General features: G+C 37.0%; 1 protein-coding gene across 4 annotated transcripts in view; it reads left to right on the plus strand.

Moving 5' to 3' along the window:
* The window catches only part of Usp37 (ubiquitin specific peptidase 37), a 65,429-nt gene that overhangs the window by 23,652 nt on the left and 17,460 nt on the right, over positions 1-24,317 (plus strand). For 3 of the 4 annotated variants that reach the window (XM_038340547.1, XM_038340549.1, XM_038340548.1), the window contains exons 10-18: positions 1,433-1,517; positions 4,097-4,255; positions 7,836-7,967; positions 8,124-8,247; positions 9,948-10,138; positions 12,598-12,715; positions 13,982-14,061; positions 19,139-19,303; positions 20,995-21,060. In XM_038340547.1, coding sequence (XP_038196475.1) covers positions 1,433-1,517; positions 4,097-4,255; positions 7,836-7,967; positions 8,124-8,247; positions 9,948-10,138; positions 12,598-12,715; positions 13,982-14,061; positions 19,139-19,303; positions 20,995-21,060 — 1,120 coding nt within the window. The remainder of the gene's footprint in view (positions 1-1,432; positions 1,518-4,096; positions 4,256-7,835; positions 7,968-8,123; positions 8,248-9,947; positions 10,139-12,597; positions 12,716-13,981; positions 14,062-19,138; positions 19,304-20,994; positions 21,061-24,317) is intronic. The other variant, XM_038340550.1, reaches the window with a different exon arrangement.

Raw genomic sequence — 24,317 nt, forward strand, 5'->3', positions numbered from 1 at the left:
CAAGAGAATCAGGGGCTCAAGACTAACTCAGCTACACAGTGAATTTGACACCATCTGGGGCTACATGAGACGGTCTCAAAAAACAAACAAACAAAAAAAAAAAAAAACCAGCAGCAGGCAGCATGGTGACTCACACCTTTAATTCCAGCATTGGGGAGACAGAGCTAGCTGTATCTCTGAGTTTGAGGTCAGCTAGGACTACATAGTGAGGGTGTGTGTGTGTGTACTTATTTTAATATTTTGTTTTTCTCTAAAAATTCAGAATTTAACCAAGTGTGACACATGCTTTTAACCCCAGCATTCAGGTAGCAGAGGCAGGAGGTCTTTGTGCATTCTAGACAACTAGTGCTACAGACCCTGTCTCAGACAAACATCCAGGAGTTACCTTCTTCCCTCTGTTTCAGTATGGAGAGTTAATCTTTTAGTGTTAAAGTGCCATGGCCATAGACTAATGCTGGGCAGTGGTGACACATGCCTTTAATCCAAGGACTTGGGAGAGAGAGTCAGGCAAAGCTCAGTAAGTTTGAGGCCAGCCTGTTCTACAAAGCAAGTTCTAGGACAACCAGGACTGTTAACAGAAAAACAAACAAAAAGACCATAGACTGAATCAGAAGTTACTGTGGTTGAAATTAATGTTCATCAGTATTGCTCATCATCACTGGGATTCCTATAAGAAAAAGCATGACCAGTATAAGCCTTATTTCTGAAATATTACTACTTAGAGCATATTAATAGGATCTGTTGTTTGAAGACCATCTTAACAGCACTTATTTTAAGCAATTATAACTAACCAGCAATTAGCAAACAGAAATAATAAACACATAATAGCCAACATCTTAATTAAACACATTAATGAGTAAACATCTCATTAGTATGCAGATTGCTATTTTTAATAAATGGCAAAATGTTTTTACTAAAGAATTGTTTTAAAATTTATTAGTGACTTACTATTAGTAATTGGTTATTTTAACTATAGTTCTAAGAAAATTGCTGTAGCAAATTGGAAGGTTTAATAACTTCTGGTATGTAAGACAAAAAACTAAGCTGTAGAAACCAGTTAGACTAAACTCTGGGCCACACCCCAAGAAGACATGAGTGTAAGAAGGACACCTCTTGGTAAGAAAAAGGATTTGGGCAGGAGAGGGAGAGACGAGAGAAGGGAATTGGGAGTAAAATTATTTCATTATATGCATATATAAAACTCTCAAAGAATAAAAGAGTAGGGGGAAAGGATTAGAAGCTAGAAGAGGACCTTGAACAGTTTGCTGGCAGAGGAACAGGGCTTTGCTATGGTAACTTTTCCCACAGTATTGATCTTTTAATGTCATGTATTAAGAATAGAATTAAATACAAGCAGATCCAATTGTGTAATATTATTAGGTGAATTTGAGTGTTAAATTAGTCATTAAGTTTTCTTTCGCGTGTTTTATAGGCCTTTTGCCTTTGCACTCATCCTCATTTTATGGGAGCAGAGCTGGATCCAAGGACTACTCTTCTGGTGGCACTAACCTAGACAGGTATGAATAGTTGTAGAATTATGAGTGTAGAATTGAAGGGTTCTCCTCCTTCATAATCCTGAGTGATAAAACTGGCTATTCTTTATACTCTTAGCTAATGCCCTACTTTAAACACAGCAGAGTCAGTTCCTATCATAACGTCATGATACTTTAGTTAGGAAGCATTCTAGAGCTATTTTAATTTTATCTGTTTTGAAATGTGTCTAACAGTGAATAAACTGAGATTTGGAAATACCAATGTTACTCATGCTGACTGGCATTATTGGAGTCTTTCAAACACTGCATTTCTCATCCTCTCAAGCGTGGGCATATTAAAGACTCAGGGCATTTTTACATTGCTTTGTTTCCTATGCAGTTACTAGACTAACTTGGCAAAAATTAACAGATTCTTTTTTTCTTTTAAAAACTAAAGCCTAATACAAGTATCTTTCATTGGAAAAGTTTTTCAGACATTTAACTTCTAGCCAGGTATGAGGCATGTTTGTAACCCCAGGAGGCAAGTAGGAAGTAGAATTAACACAAATTCAAAGATGATATAGTCTACAAAGTGAGTTACAAGTCAGCTATGGGTACATAACAATACTTTCTAAAAGTGTGGTTGTGGGAGTTGGAGAGATTGCTCAATGGTTAAGAATATGGACTGCTTTTGCAGAACGCCAAATTTTAATTCCCAGCACCTACATGGTCCACAGCCATCTATACCTCCAGTTTCAGAAAATCTAACACCTTCTTCTGACATTCATGAGTACCAAGCATGCATGTGTTGCACGTGAGTGTGTGTGTGTGTAGGCTTCCCAGAGCATTAGACACTATGAAGCTGGTTTCTAGAAAAGCCATATTTAAGCCAAGGCAAACATTCTTATAAACCTTCCAGGGTTTGGAATGATTGATGTGTTCTTCCTGGGGTTTGTTGAGTAGAGAGCAGTGCTACCTGCTTTCATTTGACTTGATTTGGAAGATTTACAAGGGCTGGTGAGATGGCTTGGTGGTTAAAGGCATTTTCTCCCAAGCTCTATATTTTCAGTTTGATCCCTAGCACCCACCTGGTAGAAAGAGAACAAACTTCTGCAGATTGTCCTTTGACCCCCAAATGAGTTCCTGTTAGCACATATGTACATACATTCACACACACAAATGTTTTTTTTAAAAGTGAGTTAAGAACCTGTAATATAAAATGCTCTGCAAAAGTTCAGGACCAGAGGGAGAAATAGTATAACACTTGGCAATAAGGCATCATCATAGAATACAGCAGTGAGGAAACATTAAAGTTTGTAAATGCAACTGTGGGAACAGTTTGGGAATACCCCATGTCAGTATAGAACTTTGGGAGAAAAGAAGAATAGATTCAAGGATATTGTCAATGAAATACTGGATGAAAATGCTGAAACGCCTCACATTGAAAAGCTTCAACAAATGCCAAACAACAAGGAATATTTTAAAGACCCGTATGGGGTGCCAGGTGTTGTGCCAAATACCTTTAATCCCAGTACTGTGGAGGCAGAGGCAGGTGCAACTACAAGTTCAAGGCCATCCTCGTCTAAAAAGCAAGTTCCAAGGCAGCAATATAGAAACCCCATCCCGAAAAACAACAAAACAAAAAGATCCACATGGGTAAAATAGCATTTTGAAGCTATGAGAAAGAAAATAAATATGATATAAAAATAAAGCAGATTGACATTTGCAACAAGAGAAACAGAGTTAGTTGTAACAGAATAAAGTATAAAAGATGCTGTACACGAGTAAATTATAATCTAGGAATATATACAAAGAATGTTATTTTTATCCAGGATGATGGCACACATCTGCAACCTGAGCATTCAATATGGTGGGCCTATTTCAGTGAGTTCTAGACGAGTCTGGTCTACATAGAGAGTTTAGGCTAGTCAGGGATCCATAGTGAGTCCCTGTCTCAAAAGAAAGGAAAAAAAGGGAACAAAAAACAAAAAAACCCAAATACATGAGAATATAAAAGACCATTTCAGAGAAATACACAATATAAAATTATGTTCAGCTTCAAGTATAATTGGGATGCATGTTAAAATAGCATTGAAGTCGTATGCTACCAGACTAATAAAAGTTAATGCTTGTGGTGATAAATAATAGAAATGTGAGGAGATGGAAATTATTCAGTGAAGTGACACTTGCCTAAACCTTTTTGGAGAACAATAATATATAAAAAATTAAAATGCCCCTTCTATTTTCACCTCCAAACAAACATTTAATACCTTTCTTTAAAGAAATCTTCCATGTGATTTGAAGTGAAGAGTATACTAACTTTGTCTGTAACTAGGTAAACTGAGTGTATGAAAATGAAATAAAAAGTGAAACTGCATAGCCTTCCTCAAGCCACAAGCTTGGATTGTGTAGTTTGTAGGTGAAATATGTAAACTTCTTAAGCTATCTGTTTTGTTTTTGTTTCTCTATTAACAAAGTTGAGGTTTTCTTTTAAGTGACCATTATTATTACACTAATATTTCCCTTAAGTCTAAGACTGTTTTTCCCTTTGACATTGATTTCTCTGAATCTACTACAGAAAAAAGGTGGTAGTAGTAAAAATTTTTCATTTTTTTTGGTTTTAGGAGTAATGTTTCAAGCCAGACTCCTTCTGCCAAAAGAAGCTTGGGGTTTCTTCCTCAGCCAGCTCCTCTATCTGTTAAAAAACTGAGGTGTAACCAGGATTACACAGGCTGGAACAAACCTAGAGTGCCCCTTTCCTCTCACCAACAACAGCTGCAAGGGTTGGTAAACTTGCTTTCTTACAGAGTGATTCAACTGAGTTATTCTTCATTTGTTGTGGATATTAATATAATGTTATATAAATAGATATGTTATGTGTAAAACATAATATATAAATATTATATATGTTATTGTTATAAAATATTTAGAAATTGGGTCACTTATTAAAGATTCGTCATAGCTATGAACAATAAGTCCATTATCTGGTCTCCAAACAGTTTTCAGACCTTGACAGTGTTTCTGCTGTGGGATGATCTTTCTGTATACTGTGAATATGTATTCCTCTCATTGGTTGAGAATAAAAGCTGTTTGACCAATAGCCAGGCAGGATAAGGTTAGGCAGAACAATCAGACTGAGAACTCAGATGAGGGAGATGCCAACCAGCTGCCAGATGAACAAGATGTATTAAAGCCACGAGACACAGGACAAAACATAGATTAATAGAAGTGGGTTAATTTAAAAGTAAAAACTAGTTAGTAATAAGCTTTAGAAATAGGCCAAACAGTTTGTAATTAATATTAGATTCTGTGTGATTATTTGGGACTGTGTGGTCAGGATACAAAGCTCTACCTCTGTTTACATATTTCTATCTGTCTGTCCATCTGTCTCTGTAATATCATCTTAAAGGAGAAATGAGTATTCTCTAACTCCATTTATTTTGGCCAACTATTCAGGTACTTTCAACATTTTTTATATATTCTCTCAACACAAAAATTAAATCATAGTGGTGGTGATAATAGTAGGTGCTCAGAATTAAACCCAGGTACTTTGTAGAAGCTGCCTGGTGCTCTTGACTACTGAGCCAGCACTTCTCAAGGCTCCTTTTTGTTTTGAGATAGGATTTTGTATGGCTAGATGACCTTGGACTCCTGATCCTCCTGTTTCCAGTTCTCAAATGCTAGGGTTATGGGTATGTACCATAACATTTGATTATTCCTATAATGTTTAATGGATTTCTTTTAGGATGAAGTCTTGGTAGAATTGTTAACACTGAGGCTAGGAACTGGGTCCAGGTCTTCTGGAAGAGAAACCAACTCCCCCCTTCCCCCCCCCCCCAAGCCTCCCTTGGTTTTTCAAGACAGGTTCTTTGTGTAGCCCTGGCTATCCTTCCTGGAACTCACTCTGTAGTCCAGGCTGGGCTCAAACTCAGAGATCCACCTGTCTCTGCCTCCCAGGTCCTAGGATTAAAGGCATCACCACCACTGCCAGGCAGACAACATTTTACCTGTCTTATTTTGAGGCCATCTTATCTTTCTCTCCATTGATCTTTGTCTCCTTTTCATATTGTCTCCTCTAAGTCCTTTACTTTTCTGGTCTGTGCTACTCTGTTGACAATCTCACCAGTTGCCCATTTTGACACTCTAGGTTCCGCTGGTGTTTTTTTTTCAATCCTGCATTCCTGCATAATGTATGTACCTATCTCTAGAAATAAATCTTCTTTTCAGAGCTCTTTCAGAAATTACAGAATTTTAGGTTATATTACTCACGTCCCAAGACTCCTCTAAGGGGTGGAGCACATCTAAAAAGAAACTTTGGAAGAATAGAGGGTAATATAGACTACCTGATTCTATTATTTGTCATGAATTCTCCAAAACAGGCGCGCGCGCGTACACACACACACATACACACACACACATACACAGAGAGAGAGAGAGAGAGAGAGAGAGAGAGAGAGAGAGAGAGAGAGAGAGAGAGAGAGAGAGAGAGAGAGAGAGAGAGAGAGAGAGAGGTGCAAAGAAATACGGCTGTGCTTCAGCTCTGCTGGGAGACAAATGTTTAGTATATTTCTGAGTGTACAAACAAACCCATTTCCCTCAGCGTTTCTGTTTTTCATTGTGTAAACTGTGGATGCTCAGAGTTGGGACAGTAGGCTTCTATGAAAACTAATATGTGTAAGGGGTGATAAAACATTAGAAAAAGAAAAAAGTCACTTCCAGAAAGTACCAGGAAAAGGCCTCTGCCAAAGTGAGAGGAAAGCAAGACTTGCTCGCTCAGTCTTCCTCCTCTCCCGCTGTCACCACTACTGTGACGGTGCATTGAAGAGATTTCCCCTTACTAAATCCACTACTGTGACGGTGCATTGAAGAGATTTCCCCTTACTAAATCCACTACTGTGACGGTGCATTGAAGAGATTTCCCCTTACTAAATCCACTACTGTGACGGTGCATAGAAGAGATTTCCCCTTACTAAATCCAAACAAAAGTGAGGACGAAATCCTCTCCACAAACAAAACTGGAATATAAGAAAAACGACTACTTCCCTGCAGAACAGTAGTAAGAAAAACAGGAAATATTAACTAAAATGTTTTAGCTGATAAAGATTCTCTCAAAAGCAGCCATGAACTTAACTGAACTAGTGGTTTATTGTCAATAAACTTGAACTGTAATTAAACATTCTCAAACAAGGCTTTGGAAATAGTACAAAAAGTACCATGAGTCAAGATTTTAAATTATAGTAAAAATCAAAAACCCTGTCTCATTCATAAATAAACTACTGATATGTATGTAGGCCGACCACTAGAATAGAAGAGAAAATCCTAATTGTTGTAATGAAGATGCACTTTTAGAAGAAATCATAATAGCCAATTTTGAAAAAGGTAAGTTCATTATTAAATGTGTACAAGAATAATTCTAATAGAATCAGAAAAACCTGTTGTAAAAATTTTTAAGTCTGGGCTAAAGAGATGGCTCCACCATTATAAGCACTTGCTGCTCTTGCAGAGAACCTGAATTCAGTTTCCAGGACCCTCAACTTGCTGTAACTCCAGCTTCAGGAAATCTCATGGCCTCAAAGGGGTACCTGTCTTTGAGTACACATACCCAAACACAGACTCACTTTTGTATAATTAAATATAAAATTTGAGCCGGGCGGTGGTGGCGCACGCCTTTAATCCCAGCACTCGGGAGGCAGAGGCAGGCGGATCTCTGTGAGTTCGAGGCCAGCCTGGTCTACAAGTGATAGTTCCAGGACAGGCTCTAGAAAAGCTGCAGAGAAACCCTGTCTCGAAAAACCATAAATAAATAAATAAGTAAATAATAAATAAATAAACAAACAAATAAATAAAATTTGAAATCTTTAACCTCTTCAGATACCAGATGTTATGGGTAAATTTTTCTATTAACTTTCATATAGGGAAAGGCTGTATAAGTTTGGTTCAAAATCAAGATTCAATATAAAAGTAATAAATTTGTGTGATTCTAAATTTTGCATAGGTAAGCACAAAAAAGGGTCAGTGAAATATTGGAAGTAAAATTTTACTGCATATAAATAAAGGGATGGTATTTTTATTATACAAAGAAGAGAAATTGAAAGAAGTGGAGGGTAATAACAAAATAATGCAAAATGATTCCTCTTTAGTTTGTCTTGTAAAGTTATAATTGTTCTTAAATTGGTTTCTCCAGGGCAGCGACAACCGGTGGCTTGTTAGAAATGCTTGTAGAAATGCATGTTTCCCTGCACCCCCGTTTTCCATGCCTACTGAATGAGAAACGGGGTCCAGTAGTATGTAGTTTAACAAACCATCCAGGTGGTTTTGAAACCTTTATTCATGCTGAACATCAAACACTTTTTTCCTTTCCAGATTCTCCAACTTGGGAAATACATGCTATATGAATGCTATCTTACAATCTCTGTTTTCACTCCAGTCATTTGCAAATGATTTGCTTAAACAAAGTATTCCGTGGAAGAAAATTCCACTCAATGCACTTATCAGGTAATGCTGATATATTTACTGAATAACCTCAGTGGTTTTTAAATAATAGGATTTGGAACAGTTACATTATTATGTGTTGTTGTTAGTAATTAGTCATTAAATATATGCCACTGAATGTTTTTTAAAATTTGCTAACTTGTCTCTTTTATTTATCAGACGCTTTGCAAACCTGCTTATTAAAAAAGATATTTCTAATTCAGAGACCAAAAAAGAACTACTCAAAAAGGTTAAAAATGCTATTTCAGCTACTGCAGAAAGATTCTCTGGCTATGTGCAAAATGTAAGTGTTAATTAGTTTTAAATATTTTAGATATAGAAAATTGAAATCAGCTTTTCACCTAATTTTCATTTTAAAATGTTATCTGTGTAATGTCGCATTGGATGGTAAAACCTAAGGAGTTATCGTAACTTTTAATATGATTCCTGTGCGTTTTATCCTGTTTGGATTTTGTTTTGTTTTGCTTTTGAGCCAGTGTCTCATGTAACCCAGGCCAGGTTTAAGCATGAAATATGTATAAATGTATTTATAGCCAAGAGTGACTTTGAAACTCTGGTCCTGCTGCCTCCACCTCCTAAATGCTGGGATTACAAGTGTTATGTTTGGTTTATGTAGTATTATGGATTGAACCAAAAGCTTTCTATATTCTAGGCAAGCACTCTACCAACTAACTGACCTACATCCTCAGCCTCCCTATAGGTTCATGCTGTGTAGTTCAGACTGGTCTAGGACTCTTCCTCCTTCACAAGAAGAGAAATTATAGGGGCTGGAGAGATGGCTCAGAGGTTAAGAGCATTGCCTGCTCTTCCAAAGGTCCTGAGTTCAATTCCTAGCAACCACATGGTGGCTCACAACCATCTGGAATGGGGTCTGGTGCCCTCTTCTGGCCTGCAGGCACACACACAGGCAGAATATTGTATACATAATAAATAAATAAATAAATAAATAAATAAATAAATAAATAAATAAATGAGGAGAGATTATAGGCTTATTCCACCATGTTTAGCTTTAGCATATTTAATTTATAGATGCAGGTTGCCAGTGAAAAATAACTGGAAATTTTTATCTTTCTATTTATTCATCTATCTATCTATCTATCTATCTATCTATCTATCTATCTATCTATCTATCTATTGGTTTTTCAGAACAGGGTTTCTCTGTACCCTTGGAGCCTCTCCTGGAACTAGCTTTTGTATACCAGGCTGGCCTCGAACTCACAGAGATTTGCCTATCTCTGCCTCCTGAGTGCTGGGATTAAATGCATGTGCCACCACCTCCCAGTCCAAATATATATATACATACATATACATATACATATATATACATATACATATATACATACATATACATATATATTAAACAAAGTTGTTTATTTATGATAATACAATTGAATAGTTAAAAATCTCAATTCTAAAGACTGGAAGCTGGCTTAGCAGTTAAGAGTACACTTTCTGCTCTTAAAGGGGATCCACATTTTGTTCTCAGGACCTATATCAGATACTCAACAACTGCCTATAATTCTAACTCCAGGGGATCCAACACCTTAGGCTATTAAGTGCTTGCAGTGCATTCATAACGCATATAACCCCTGCCACATACACACACTAAATCTTATATACATACTAAATCTTAAGTGTTACAGTTTTCCGTGGTTTGTCAAGGTTTCTTATTAATCAGGTTGGTTTGGGTGTTTGTTGTTGTTTTGTTTGTTTTTTATGTTTCCTTGTTACTGTTTGGTTTGTCAGGGAGAGTTAGTGCTGCGTTCTGAACCCTAGGACTCAAACATGCTAGGCAATTAATTGTTCTTCCACTGAGCTAAATCTCTAAACTTGTACTTTTTCAAAAGCTATAAATACTCAAAATCTTATCAGAATAAGACTGACCCTGTTTGAGTATCTTCTGACTTTTAGGTGCTTTAGTTTTATAGTTTGATAAGCTATGATGAGAATGATTTGCTCTGATGACAGATATTATCTTTTTAGGATGCTCATGAATTTTTAAGCCAGTGCTTAGATCAGCTGAAGGAGGATATGGAAAAACTGAATAAAACTTGGAAGACAGAACCTATCATTGGAGAAGAAAATTCACCAGATGCTTCAGCCACTAAAGTGTTCACCTGCCCTGTTACTGCAAACTTGGAGTTTGAGGTTCAGCACTCCATTATCTGTAAAGCGTATGTAATCTCTAAGCAAACTTTTAACCCTTCTTCGTCCTGTATGGCAAGTGGCTAAAACTTTCCTTGTCACATATCAAGACTTATTTTTTGATTCTTTTCCACAGGGAAAGAAATCCACAAATACAAATCCACAAATTCTATCAAAACTTTTTTTCTTTCAGTCTTTCAATTCTTTTGGGTTTGGGTTTTTGAAACAGAATCTTACTCTTCATTTCGCAGCCTCCCATTGCTGATGGACGGTACAGACATGATTTACCATACCTGTCCTTTTCTTTTTGCTTCATTTTATTCATTATTGAAACAGGCAGAGGACAAGTTTTTAGGCTTTTGTTTTTGTTGTTTTTTAAAATTTATCTACTTATTTATTTATTATGTATACAATATTCTGTCTGTGTATGTCTGCAGGCCAGAAGAGGGCACCAGACCTCATTACAGATGGTTGTGAGCCACCATGTGGTTGCAGGAATTGAACTCAGGACCTTTGGAAGAGCAGGCAATGCTCTTAACCCCTGAGCCATCATCTCTCCGGCCCCCTTGTTTTTGATTTTTGACACAGGATTTCTCTGTATAACAGCCCAGGCTGTCCTGGAACTGTTTTGTGGACCATGCTGCCTGGAACTCACAGAGATCTCACCATACCAGGCTTGGTTATTAGACTTTTTTTTTTTTTTTTTTTGCAGCAGACTCTTTTACCACTGACCCATCTTCCTTGGCTAGTATTTTTATAACAATGCTTAACGAGGTAATAGCCAAAGATCATTGAAATACTTCTTGATACACTTTTTGTCTTATGAGGCAGCGTCATACTATATAGGTCAAGGTAACCTTAACTAACAGATCTGCCTGCCTCTATTTGCAAATCCTGAGATTAAAGGATTACGTTATCACAACCAGCTGTGATACACTTTTGTTTTACCTCAATAGTTAGTGGTTGATTTGTGGGTTGCTTTTTGTTTGATTTTCTGAGGCAGAGTCTCTCTTTATTTTCCTGGCTGGCTTAGTTTGTTTTGTAGACCATGCTGGCCTCAAATTCGCAGATATCCTCCTACCTCTGCCTCCTAAGTGCTGGAATTAAAGTGTGCACCACCACACCTGGCTGATTTTTTTTCCTCAAGGCAGGATGTTACTATGTTGCCTCAAACTTGTGGTCCTCCTGGCTCAACCTTTAAGTGCTAGAGTTACTGTTGTTAGCTACCATACTTGACTGGAAACAGTTTCTTGTTTGTTTGGTTACTGTTTGTTTGAGGTTTACTTATTTTATGTATATGTGTATTTTTCTGCATATGCAGAGTTCAGAAAAGGGTGTCACATCCCCTAGAACTAGACTTGTGGATGGATGGTTGTAAGCTACCTTATGGGTGTTAGGAACAAAATCTGAGTTCTGTGTAAGAACTGAGCTCATTCTTCAGTCATTAGAAACAAATTTTTTTTGTTTTTTTTTTTTAAAAAGATTTATTTATTTATTTATTATGTATGCAACATTCTGCCTCCATGTATGCCCGCACGCCAGAGGAGGGCGCCAGATCTCATTACAGATGGTTGTGAGCCACCATGTGGTTGCTGAGAATTGAACTCAGGACCTTTGGAAGAACAGTCAGTGCTCTTAACCTCTGAGCCATCTCTCCAGCCCCTAGAAACAAATTTTTTAAAGGTAATTTTTGGTCAATGCTTTTCATTTGTCTTTTTCAGCACTTTTAATTTTATTCAAAGTTGGGCCACAGTAGCTTTCTGCCACAATTAAAGACCAGGCTGTAAGAACGTATTTTACTAAGTTCCTCTCACAGGCAGAATCCTGAGGTGATCTTTGCCTTTGTGAGTCCATATCCTTTGAGTGTGTAAAGTCCATGATGATTCGGAGCTGTCACTCCTGTGTGATGAGACTTTATCTAGCTGCAACAATTTTGCTTATATGATCAAGACTACCACTCTTACCCTTGAATTATCATTATTACTTTTTGTAATTGATAATCTTCATGTGCCAGAGCAGATCACACTAGCTGTTTAAATCTGGATCTAGAGGTAGAAACAGGATATTTTAGTAGAAGTCAGAGAAGTGTGCTTCTGTATGGAAGAAAATTATTAAGATTGCAGTATGGAAACCAGAAAAAAGGTTTAGAGATTAAGAGCACTGGCTGCTCTCTTCCCGAGGTCCTGAGTTCATTTCCCAGCAACCACATGGTGGCTCACAACCATCTGTAATGAGATCTGGCGCCCTCCTCTGGCGTGCGGGCATACATGCAAGCAGAACACTGTATATAATTTATAAATCTTTTTAAAAAAAGATTGTATTATGCTATTAGTGTATATTGGACCTTAAGCTCTCTATAGGGGAAAAAGGTATCAAGTATAGTTTTCTTTATGTATGGTTTTTATTTGTATGATGTAAATATGTACATATTTATAGGTATGTATTTTTATAGTCCCAGTTTTACACTAATCTCATCTCATCCTTACAGGTGTGGAGAGATTATTCCCAAAAGAGAACAGTTTAATGATCTCTCCATTGACCTTCCTCGGAGGAAAAAACCTCTCCCTCCTCGTTCAATTCAAGATTCTCTTGATCTTTTCTTTAGGGTAATATCTTTGATATATTCACATAACTCAGTTTTATATTTATAAATATCTTTTCTTTAAGGCAGAGTTTGACTAAATTATTTGCAGAGAAAACTAGTGAAAGTATAAATAATGATAACTTGGTTAAAGCTGCTAAAGAAGAAAACTGGTTTTCTAAATAGATTGAATGTTTAGCTAAATGCTGCTTGTTTTAAGGAACCTTAAAAGCTGTTTTTTGTTGGGCACTGGTGGCACATGCCTTTAATCCCAGCATTTGGGAGGCAACTGCAGAGAAATCCTGTCTCAAAACACAACACACACAAAAGCCGTTTCTTACTTGTAAACAAATATGAATGCAAAGCATTTGAAATGATCTTTTGTCAAATTTGGCAACATGAATTAAATTTGGAGATACAATGAGAGCTGAGGAATGAAAATATACTCTTTTCTTAGGTTGTATGTCCTAATAGGAACAAGAAGGGAGAATCAGGTGTGTGTGTCTGGGGAGAGATTCAGAAAGTTTCTGGGGGCATAGTCAGACGTATTGTGTGACCTTAGAACTGGTGGGAATTTGCTAAGATTCTTCTTCATCTGTATTGATGATCCTTTTTTGTTGTAGCAAATTGGCAGGGTTTTCTTTCTATTGCTTAATAAAAATTCTGTTCTTCAAATGATGACTGTCAAGTGTCCTCAGCAGACGGCTGCTCTGTCTGTTGTTTTACTCGTTCTCTGCTGTTCTTGTTGTTGTTGTGCACTGAAGATTTTCTTGTATCTTTATCCCCCTTTTAAGGATTCCTTGTTTCAGTTCTCTCTAGGTCATGGTATCCACCCCAGACTTTGTCCTTTTAGAGCAGTTGTTCTTAGTGGGCTGTCACCAGAAGATGAGTTCCATTGTAAGAAAGGGGTAGAGTTAAACACCTAACAGACCATGACTCCACCTACCCTGAAGGTGATCTTATCTCTGCTATAGCCAACTGTTAAAATCTGGATATACTCTTGGCAGCCTATTCTTGTGTATCTATGGGGAAAAAATTAAGATCTGCTTCATTAGAGTCTAGTTACTATCATAAATTGAGATGTTTCCTTGGTAAAGAAGGAATTAGGAATTCTGAAAATAGGAGACATATCATAAATAAGTCTTAATTTGGTATTCTGTGGTTCCACACACAGCATTTAAAACTGGTTCAGAGTTGTCATTCCACTGAACTAGGGAGACTAAAGATTATTTGCATTTAGTGGGTTAATGCCAGTTCACTTCATCCTTATTTTTCTCTCATCTTTTTATAGGCAGAAGAGCTGGAATATTCTTGTGAAAAGTGTGGTGGAAAGTGTGCTCTTGTCCGACACAAATTTAACAGGCTTCCCAGGTAAGTTTGTTGCCTTTTTAGAAAGTGTATATCTCTAATTCACTGGGAATATACAGTGTTCACCTACCATGTACTGAGCCCTAGATTTGATCCCTAAACCCAGTAAACAAGCAGACAAACTTAACACTATGAATTCGTAAGGATCTTGAAAGCTTGCGTATAAAAGGAAGACGGACTAGAGACACAGCTCAGTAGTTAGGAGCATTAGCTACTTACTCTTGCAGAGGACCAGGATTCATTCCCCAACACCCATTTGGTGGCTTACAATCATCTATAATTTCAGTTTCAAGGGAATCAATGCCTAGATATACATGCAGGCAAAACACCCATACCCATAAAAATATAAAGGAATAAAAAGAGAATTTCGAATGCTGTAGGGAAGTAGTCTTTGAGTCTTGGGAAATGACAAAAAGAGGATGCAGTTAGGAACACCGGCTCTGAAGCTTTCTTTTGGTAACATTGTAACAGTTGTGTGTTCGAGGATCCCTTCTGAAATAGTTGAGCCAGAAGCTTCTTGTATTTTGTAATACTTACATATGCATCATGAGATTCAGGGTTGGAGTGTGTGCAGGTCTAAGCACTAATATTCATTCATATGTACATTATGCATAGTCTAAAGAAAATTTTATATAGTATTTTCAGTGTCCCTGATTTTTTTGTTTTGTTTTTTTGAGACAGCGTTTCTTTGTGTAATAGGCCTGCTGTCCTGGAACTCACTTTGTTGACCAGATCCTCCTGCCTCTGCCTGATATTAAAGATGTGCACTGCCACTGCCTGCCATGTTCCTACTTTTTGGGTGCCTCTTTTCACGTAAAATAGGTATAGAATTTGTCACTGTAGCATTGTTTAAGTTCTCTGAGTTTGAGATCTGGGAGCCTGTTCAGTTTTGAATTTTGCATTAGCGATGTCATCTGTTTCCGCTATAGTCTTCTCCCTCATCCATCAGGGGAGAAGCCCCAGACAGTGTGGACACAGGAGAAGCAACTTGCTACATTTTGTGAATTGCTTTTTCAAAGGTTCTTAAGAAGTTATTAGATTTCCTGTAATCATAGTTGAATTTTCTGCCTTGGATAAAATTAGTTTACATTGTGTTAGTACTGTACATAAGATGAAGCTAGGTACAGAAATTATGATGTGGTTACAAGATACCTTTTAGTACTTCCCAGGATTAGAACTCTCTGCCACAAACAAGATGATTATTAGCATTAAATATTTATGTGGCTCTCTGCCTGTACCAGAGAGCTTTAGTTTCTTTTATTAGCTTCAAATTTTCTGTAAATGTATCCTTTCTGGAATCTAGGCTCCAGGGAAAAGTTCTTTTGCATTCTATAATCCATTCCTTTCTAGAAAATAAGTTTTCAGAGAAATTACTTTTTAAGTCATAGCAGTATTATTTTTGTGTTTTTAAAAGATTATATTTACTAATGTTATGAGGGAAGAAGAAATTCGAAGACAAAAGATTAGTCACTAACTTTATGAAGTTGAAAATACCGAAGTGGTTCTGGAGAGATGGCTCAGCAGAGTACTGGCTGTCCTTCTAGATGGTCTGGGTTCAATTCCCAGCACCTACTTTTGTGGCTTTGGTTTTTTTTTTTTTTTTTTTTTTTGAGATACAGTTTTTCTACATAGTTCTTCCTGTCCTGGGACTCGCTATATGTAGACCAGGATACCCTTGAACTTACAAAGATCTTCCTGCCTCTGAGTTTAAAAAGCATGGGCCACCATACCCAGCCCATATGGTGACTTAAAACTCTGTAGCTCCATTCTCAGAAGATCTGTTTTTTTCCTTTTTTTTCCCTTTCTGAAGTTATATAATTTTTTAATTTAATTTTTTAAAGTTTATTTTACATACCGACCATAATTTCCCCTTCCTCCTCTCCTGTCCCCTCCTCCACATCTGATCCCCTCTCCCCATCTTCTCCCCCCTCTGTCTCCATTCATAAAAGGACAGGCCTCCCATAGGAGTCAACAACTGATTCCTCCGGCACCAGGTGCACAGTGGTGCACAGAACATGTAGAGAAAACATGCATGCACATAAAATAAAAAAATTTCAAATAGTGTAAATAAAATATTACGTAAAAGAGATCTGTTCCCCTCCAGTACTGTACTTGTATTAAGTGTCAGTTTGTTCTAAACTTGTTATATGAAATAGATGCCTCTGAATCTTAAATACTAATTATTAGATTGTCTGCAAGGTCCTTGGTTCAGGAACAGTTTCTTGTTCCTGCACTAAGGCTATCCACCCAGAGGAAACCTTCGTCAGGCGATTGGTGAAGCTAGAGACAGAGACCTACATTGGAGCACTGGACTGAGCTCCCAAGGTCCAAATGAGGAGCAGGAGGGAGAACATGAGCAAGGAAGTCAGGACCTCGAGGGGTGCACCCACCCACTGAGACGGTGGGGCTGATCTACTGGGAGCTTACCAAGGCTAGCTAAACTGGGACTGATATAGCATGTGATCAAACCGGACTCTGAACGTGGCTGACAATGAGGGCTGACTGAGAAGCCAAGGACAATGGCACTGGGCTTTGATCCTACTGCATGTACTGGCTTTGTGGGAGCCTAGTCTGTTTGGATGCTCACCTTCCTAGACCTGGATGGAGGGGGGAGGACCTTGACTTCCCACAGGGCAGGGAACCCTTACTGCTCTTTGGACTGGAGAGGAAGGGGGATAGGGATGGGGGGAGGGAAATGGGAGGATATGGAAATTTTTAATTTAAAATAAATAAATTAAAAAAAATACTAATTATCAGTCCTCCAAGCCACTGTCTTCTGCCCTGCATATTTTGGAACTCACTATGTAGCCCAAGATGACCTTCAGTTTGCAATAATCTTTTTGCTTTTATCTCCTAAGTGCTGGGATTACAGCCGTGCACCACTAGGTCTAATTCTACATCTGTTTTATATTTTGGATCTTTCTAGTACTGGAATTGAAAGCCAGTCAAGCACTATGCCACCTGGCCACATCTCAGCCCTCTGCTTTTATCATTGAAAGGCCTAACACCTTTATCAAGACTGACTTTTTTTATTCTGCCTCAGCAGGATCAGTATATCCTTTTACATTGTAAATTAGGAGGCCACGAGTTGGAAAAAAAATTCTTTTTGGTGTTGGAGGCCTAGCCCAGGGTCTCATACATGTAAGGCAAATATTCTACCCATGAGCTATAGCCAAAGACTTTTTAAGTTTTTGTAGGGTCTTCCTAAGTCACTAAAATGGACCTTGAACTTATAATTCTTCTGCTTCAGCCTTCTGAGTTCTAGGATTAGAGTCCTATCCCACATAAAGAGAAATATAATCAGTAATTTCAACTTGCAAATTTTTTGAGTTTGTGGCTTCTGTGGTAGAGGCCTATGCAGAATGAACACACAGAATTTTCTAAGGCGAGATAGTTTTTTGCCAAAACTGAAGCTTAAATCTGATAAAATTTTTGAGTTTCAAATTTAGAAGTTCTTATGGGTTATGAAATATATTTAATCTATAAGGCAGAAATTAGGTGAAATTAGATGACAATTAGCTTACAGTAGTAATAACAAAAAGAAACAAGAAGAGCTAAATTTCTTTTTAGATTCAGACCAGAGTCTGAAACCAAAAGCAAATGATTTACATAATGCTTTTGTTAGTGGGTAAAGTTTTCTGGTTTTCCTCTTAGTTTTCTCTAGAGACAGTGCTTCTAAAATAAGAGAATTAGGGCCAGTAAAATGGCTCAAAGGATAAAGGTGCTTGCTGCCAAGCCAGTGATTTGAGTTCAATTCCCAGGACCTACTTGGTAGGAGAGAAGTGGCTCACAGAGAGTCTGATTTCCACATGGATACCATGGCCCACATTCATATACAAACAAAGTAAATAAGTATAGTAAAATAAGAATAATATCAATGGCTAGAAAATTCATTGAGAAAACACTTGCTCAACGTGCAGGAAACCTTAGGTTCAATCCCAGGTCCCCACATAAAACCTGTCTTTGTGATGAGTGTCTGCTATCTCAGCTCTCTTAGCACTTGAAAGATAGAGGTGGGAGGACTGGAAGTTCAAGGTCATCCTTAGTTTGTAGCCAGCCTGGACTGCGAGAGACTCTAGCTCTAGAATAAATAAAAATAATTAATCTTGAAATACCAGTGAGTTAATCATAGCATGTGGGAATCTAGAGTAGGAGGGTTACCATGAGTTCAAAGCCAGCCTGGTTTGCATTGAAACCTCCAGACAAGCCAGAGTTAAAGATGACTTATTAATGTTCTATCCAAGACAGTGAAGGAGTAGAAGTGGAGGGGGGCGGCTTAGACGGGAAGTAGCAAGGACTGGGAGGAGAGGAGGGTGGAGAAACTGATTGATATGTAAAATAAATGGAAAAAAAGTTAAAGAAAAAGGCTGGTGGAAGTGGTGTATGCCTTTAATCCCAGCACTTGGGGTACAGAGACAGGTGGATCTCTGAGTTCAAGGCCTGGTCTACAAGAGCTAAACAACAAAAAAAGATATCCCCCCCCCCCAAAAAAATCTTGAAATAATGTTGGTCACCATTATGCATAAGGGCTACTATATAATATTCAGTCTAATAGACATTTTGCCATATGATCATATATGACCTATTTTAAATATATAACACTCAAATAAATAATGTTAACCAAAAATCAATAGACACATCTAAAAATTTAGTTCTTTGGTCTGTTGTGTGTTTATGGTGGGAGAGTTTCCTAGGAACATTAGATGTACTTTATCTAAACTTCATTAATCAATGGATCTAAGGTTTTTATTTGTATATATCCACACCTTTGTACATGGCAAATATTTAGTAAAAATTTCTTAAAATACGTTTAGTTTGGCTAAGTGTGTGGGCTTGGTTTGAGGGGGGATGTTTGAGGCAGTTTCTTGTTATATAGCCTTAGCTAATCTGGAACTCTCTGTGTGACCAGGTTGGCCTTGAGTTTATAGAGAACCACCTGCTTCTGCCTCACAGGTGCTAGGAGTAAAGGTGTGGTCATCACCACCCAGTGTGACCAGCTGTATCCCTCAGTCAGATTCGACTTGGCTAGAGTGTACCTGTGTTCCATATGAATTAGCAGAGCCATTCTCTTTTTTTCCAGGGTCCTCATTCTTCATTTGAAACGGTACAGCTTCAATGTAACTCTTTCACTTAACAACAAGATAGGACAGCAAGTCATTATTCCGAGATATCTGACCCTGTCATCTCATTGCACTGAAAATACAAAGCCACCTTTTACTCTCGGATGGAGTGCACATATGGCAATGTAAGAGACAATGCTTTTTACCTTTATTTTTGAAATGGGTTTTAATATTTCAGAGATTGGCCAAACTAGATAACAACTATCAGGAAAAATAATCAAAGGAGATTTAAATTCTGCATTATTTTGGAATTTTAGTATTAAACTTCTGTCGGAGAGAAGTAATTAAAGAAAAATGCTTACACAAAATTCTTCCAGATTTAATAGATGCCTGTTATAATACAGTACTTTTTTGAAAGAGTGTTGCTACTCTTTTAGAACAGAAAATAAAATAGAAGACCAGTTGACATACTTGGTAATATAAGTGAAATGTGGTAATCTTAAGACTCACCTAGACACTTAAAGTATTCATTTCTGTGTTCATCTCTAGATGTTCTACTCAGGATCTGAATGGGGCTTGGGAATCAGTGTTCTTAACAAATGCTCAGCACTTTGGGATATGCAAATTTGAGAAATCAGATTTAAACTCAAGCTCCCTCCCAGAAAGACTAACTGTTCTATAAGTAGGAATTATGCCCAATGTGGATAACATCAGAGACTCCTAGAAATGTTTCAGAGAAAAAGAAGTCCCCTTTGCTTTAGATTTTGCATTGTCATCATGCATGCTGGAACCTTAGGCCTCCTGAACGCCATGTTCTTCTACATGCATGTTCAACTTGGAATCCTATGCTGCAGTTCTTTTTCATACTTGAACAGTAATTTGGTAGAATCATAAAGTCCTGAAGCTGTAGTAGTGAAACGAATTTTTGAAAATTTTCTCCAAATTATTAATTTTACCAAGAGATTGATTTTACTGTTTAGTAACTAAAAAGGCCCGAGTCTTGTCAGGTATGGTAACACATGCCTGTAATTCCAGTCTACAGCAGAAGGATGCTTCAAGAACAGTTTAGCTACGTAGAATGTTTGAGGCCACCCTGGGTTAAATGATAATACTCTGTCTCCAAAAAGAACAGGGAGGACAGTGTCTTGGCTAAAGCAGTATTACAAAAAATAAACAAACGTTTCCCAAAATTAATTGACACAATTTATAAGATATATTTATCTTTGGATTTATAAAGTACATCATGTAAGTTTGCACTAATGTCCTCATGGGTTTACTAACAAAGCCTGTGCCCTGAGAGTTTTTAGTGTATGTAATTGTTTTGTTTTGATGTTTGTTTGTTTTTTCTGTTCTTATTTGAAGATAATGTTTTTACTTTGTGTAAACTGCCTTCTACTGGTAGAGCTGTTAGTGCCTCTGACTGTACTTCTTATCTTTGTGACCACTGACCTTAAATGCAGCTGTCTGACTACATTTTAATGCAATTTTAGGCTTTACAACCTTGGAAAGTTTGACTTCTCTGTGGGAAAATAAGATTGTTGTAACCATTAAGTATGGTAGTACATACAGTGCTTGCCGTCTAGGAGAGCTATTATTATTTTATTGCTCAAAAATAAATGAGATAGTTTCCCCCCAGGTTCTTGTCATATGTATTACACTTGACTTTGTTTGTAAAGCTGTTTATTTCAATTAGATCAAGGAGAGCCAGAGATGATAATTAATTTTTCCTCTGGGCTTTTATTGTTATTTTAAACTATTGCTTGCTTTTCAAGAGGATATAAGAGACCTATAGTATAGAATAATTAACTTTACCAGTTAAATATCTACCTTTAATGATGCAATTGTATATATTACATATTCTCTAATTTTCTAATAGTTCTAGACCATTGAAAGCCTCTCAAATGGTGAATTCCTGCATCACCAGCCCTTCTACACCTTCAAAGTGAGTTCTGTTTCTTATGTACCCAAATTTTGTCTAAGGATTTGGCTCACCCTAATCTCTAAAGTTGCCCTTTTCCCTTTTCTTTATCATTTGTTTTTGCATGCCAGTTGCTCAATATTACTCATACTTGGAAATGTTCTTGAGTCTGGCTTAGATATGATCTAGGGATTTTTTTTAGCAATCAGAAAAGGTTCCAGGATTATTTTGTTTTTAAATTTCTTAAAAGATCTTTGCTAATAGCATTATTTTCATCCTAAAACTTAAGAATTGACTCTAAGGTTTAAAGAGATAAAAACAACTCCTGTCTAGTGCACCCTTCCTCATAGATGGCACAGGACCCACCTATTGTTGCTTCTCCTTGACACTGACAGGAAGAGTTCTGGAAGGAGACAGGAAACAAACAAGCACTGGAGTGCAGCTACTTTGCAAATACTTGGCATTTTTTAAAGACCAGAAGTTTAAGGACAGAAACTCTCTCTTCTTTTCTTTCTCATTTTTCAAAATTGTGCTTCCTAAGAGGTCACCGGAATTTCTGATAGACCCATTTTTTAAAATTAGACCATTTAAATTGACTTAATTGTCAGTTCGCTTCAAAATGCATATGAAGCAACATGAAGCAAATTTGATGTCCCAAAGTCCTTTTAAGAAAAGCACAGCTTGTTTGAAATTTTAGTATCCATAAGACAACATTTAGGAACTACTGTTTTCTTTTCCTCCTGTCATTTTTCGGTGCAATAAAACCAGATAATTAAAATGACTAGAAATCTGAGATGTATCAGTATGAATCTTCTTGGCTGCTTAGAAAGTGAGCAAGTGATGCATTTAAGGACAAACATTTTTCACTGCTACAGGCAAGCTGCCTTCTGTAAACATTATCCTTACTCATGGATATGCACAAATCACAGTGGTTCCAAGAAGTAAATTATTTCATTGTATATTATTGTACATTGACATAACCATTTTTTCTCTGCGGTCTAATGGGATGAGAATTTGAAAGTTGGCTAATAAAAGGTGGTTAGGGCCTATAAAACCCAACATGCAGGTTAGATTTAAAAGAGGCTAAATTCTAAACTGGGTACCATTGGTTCCTCTATAATATTCTTTGTCACATTTGACCATGGTTAAACATAGCTAGGTATCACCCCTTTAACAAAGTATGTACCTGATAAAAAATAGTTGAGGTTTGCTTGATGAGTATGAAATCAAAAATTAAGAATCAAGAAAGTTAATTAAAGCTGGGTGTGGTGGCATACATCTTTAGTCAATCCCAGACCTGTGAGATAAAGGCAGGAGGCTCAGGAATTGAAGACCATCCATCTTCATAAATAGCAAGTTTGAGGCCAGCCTGAGCTATATGAGATGACCCCAAAACCATTGGTGGGGAACTGATTTGGCAATTTTTAAGTTACCCTGGGAACCTTATAAACTCATTATAGGCAGCTATTCAAGTATCTGGGCTTGGTATCTTGCTTGGCCCAATCCGCTTTTCAGGTATGTTCAGTCTTCACACTGGTCTCTTCCCTCTTTATCTTTGTTTCTATGCTATCCTCTTGATTTTCATTGCACTCTTTTTCTTTGTGTCATGCGTACTTACTTACAGTTTTCACATTTAAATCACTTATATTTTTCAGATTTTCATATTTTTTTACTATTACATAAGAGTTTATTTTAACATCCATCAAAGGAAGTTCTTGTTCTTTGATCTTTGCTACTTCCTCCTTTAATGCGGTAGCACTTTATCTGCATCACTAAATAATATTGTTTCACATAGATAAATTTTAATACAAATAAAGCTTGCCTTTTAAAGCATTTATCTCTTAAAATTTTAACCATATTAGATGAAATTTTTCTAAAATGTGTTAATGCTATTCTCTCTTTATTTTATTTATTTATTCATTTTGGTTTTTGATGTTGTTTCTCTGTAGCTTTGACTATCCTGGAACTTGCTCTGTAGACCAGGCTGGCCTCAAACTCAGCTCCACATGTCTGCCTCCCAAGTGCTGATATTAAAGGCATGTGTCACCATGCTCAGTATGTTATGCTATTCTTATACACATTGAGACTGAGACAGTTACATATTTCTTAATGATTTAAAATTTGCATTATGGGACTGGAAAGATGGCTCAGATATAGCTCAATGGTTAAAAGTATTTGTTGCTCTTCCAGAGCATTGAAGTTCAGATCCCCGCACCCATGTCAGATGGCTTACAACCAGGATCTGATACTCTCTTCTCATGGCCTCAGCACTTACATACATGTGGCATACCCAGACTCGTGGCATACTGACACATAGACATACATACATATGCGTACGAAGGAAAAGTAAATCCACATTCTAAGCATCAGTACTGCACTGGGTTTTGCTTGTTTGTAGTTTTGTGTTTTGTTTTCAAGTAAAATCTTGCTATATAATTCAGTCTGGTCTCAAATCTTCAGTTTTATTGCCTCAGCCTCCCTAGTGCTGCCAATACAAATGTATCGTGCCAGCTTCACTGTTTTTGAATATTGGTATTATTTGCCTTACATTAAACAACTTTTAGTTCTTTCTTTTTCTCCCCTTTCTTTGTGATTATCCTCCCTCATTTCATAGCTCTCATCTCATGAAATTGCTATATTGAAAATACATCATGTCCTATTATTGTATTGGGATTTAGAACTGCCTTCTCAGATTTTCTTTCCCCTTAATTTGGAATGTCCCTTCTGGAAGGTAGAGAGGTTGCCAGAAGTCTGACTTCGAAATAATAAATAAAATAAGTGGATTGTTGCTGTCCACTTTAAAGTACATAGATCATAATTTAAAAGGTCAAAAATTAGCCCTCATGTACTTTTGTCAAAAATAGCTATTTGTAGCTGGAAATGGTAATGCATGCCTTTAATCCCAGCACTTGAATCTCTGTGAGTTTGAGGGCAACCAGGGCTATGTAGAAAGACTCTGTCTCCAAAAACACCACTATCACCACCACAGACTGATTAATTGCTTGCTATACCTTCATGGACTCAATAGAATACTTGCTTTATAAAGATAGAAACAAACTACATTTGGAATTAGTCATTTTAAAAAAAAGGCACAAAGTTTACTGGTAATACAAATAGCCAAGCATTTTCAAACAATGACTTTTTAGGTCATTAAAAGTAATGCTTAAGTATACTTCTTTTGGTCCATATTTTCCCTCTGTTAAATAATTTCCCATAATGGAAAAGCTTTTTGGTGTTTATACATCAAAAATAAGCAAATTAAATAGACTTTTATATATATA

The sequence above is a fragment of the Arvicola amphibius genome, chromosome 8 (genome assembly GCF_903992535.2).
Source record: "Arvicola amphibius chromosome 8, mArvAmp1.2, whole genome shotgun sequence".
Lineage (NCBI taxonomy): Eukaryota > Metazoa > Chordata > Mammalia > Rodentia > Cricetidae > Arvicola > Arvicola amphibius.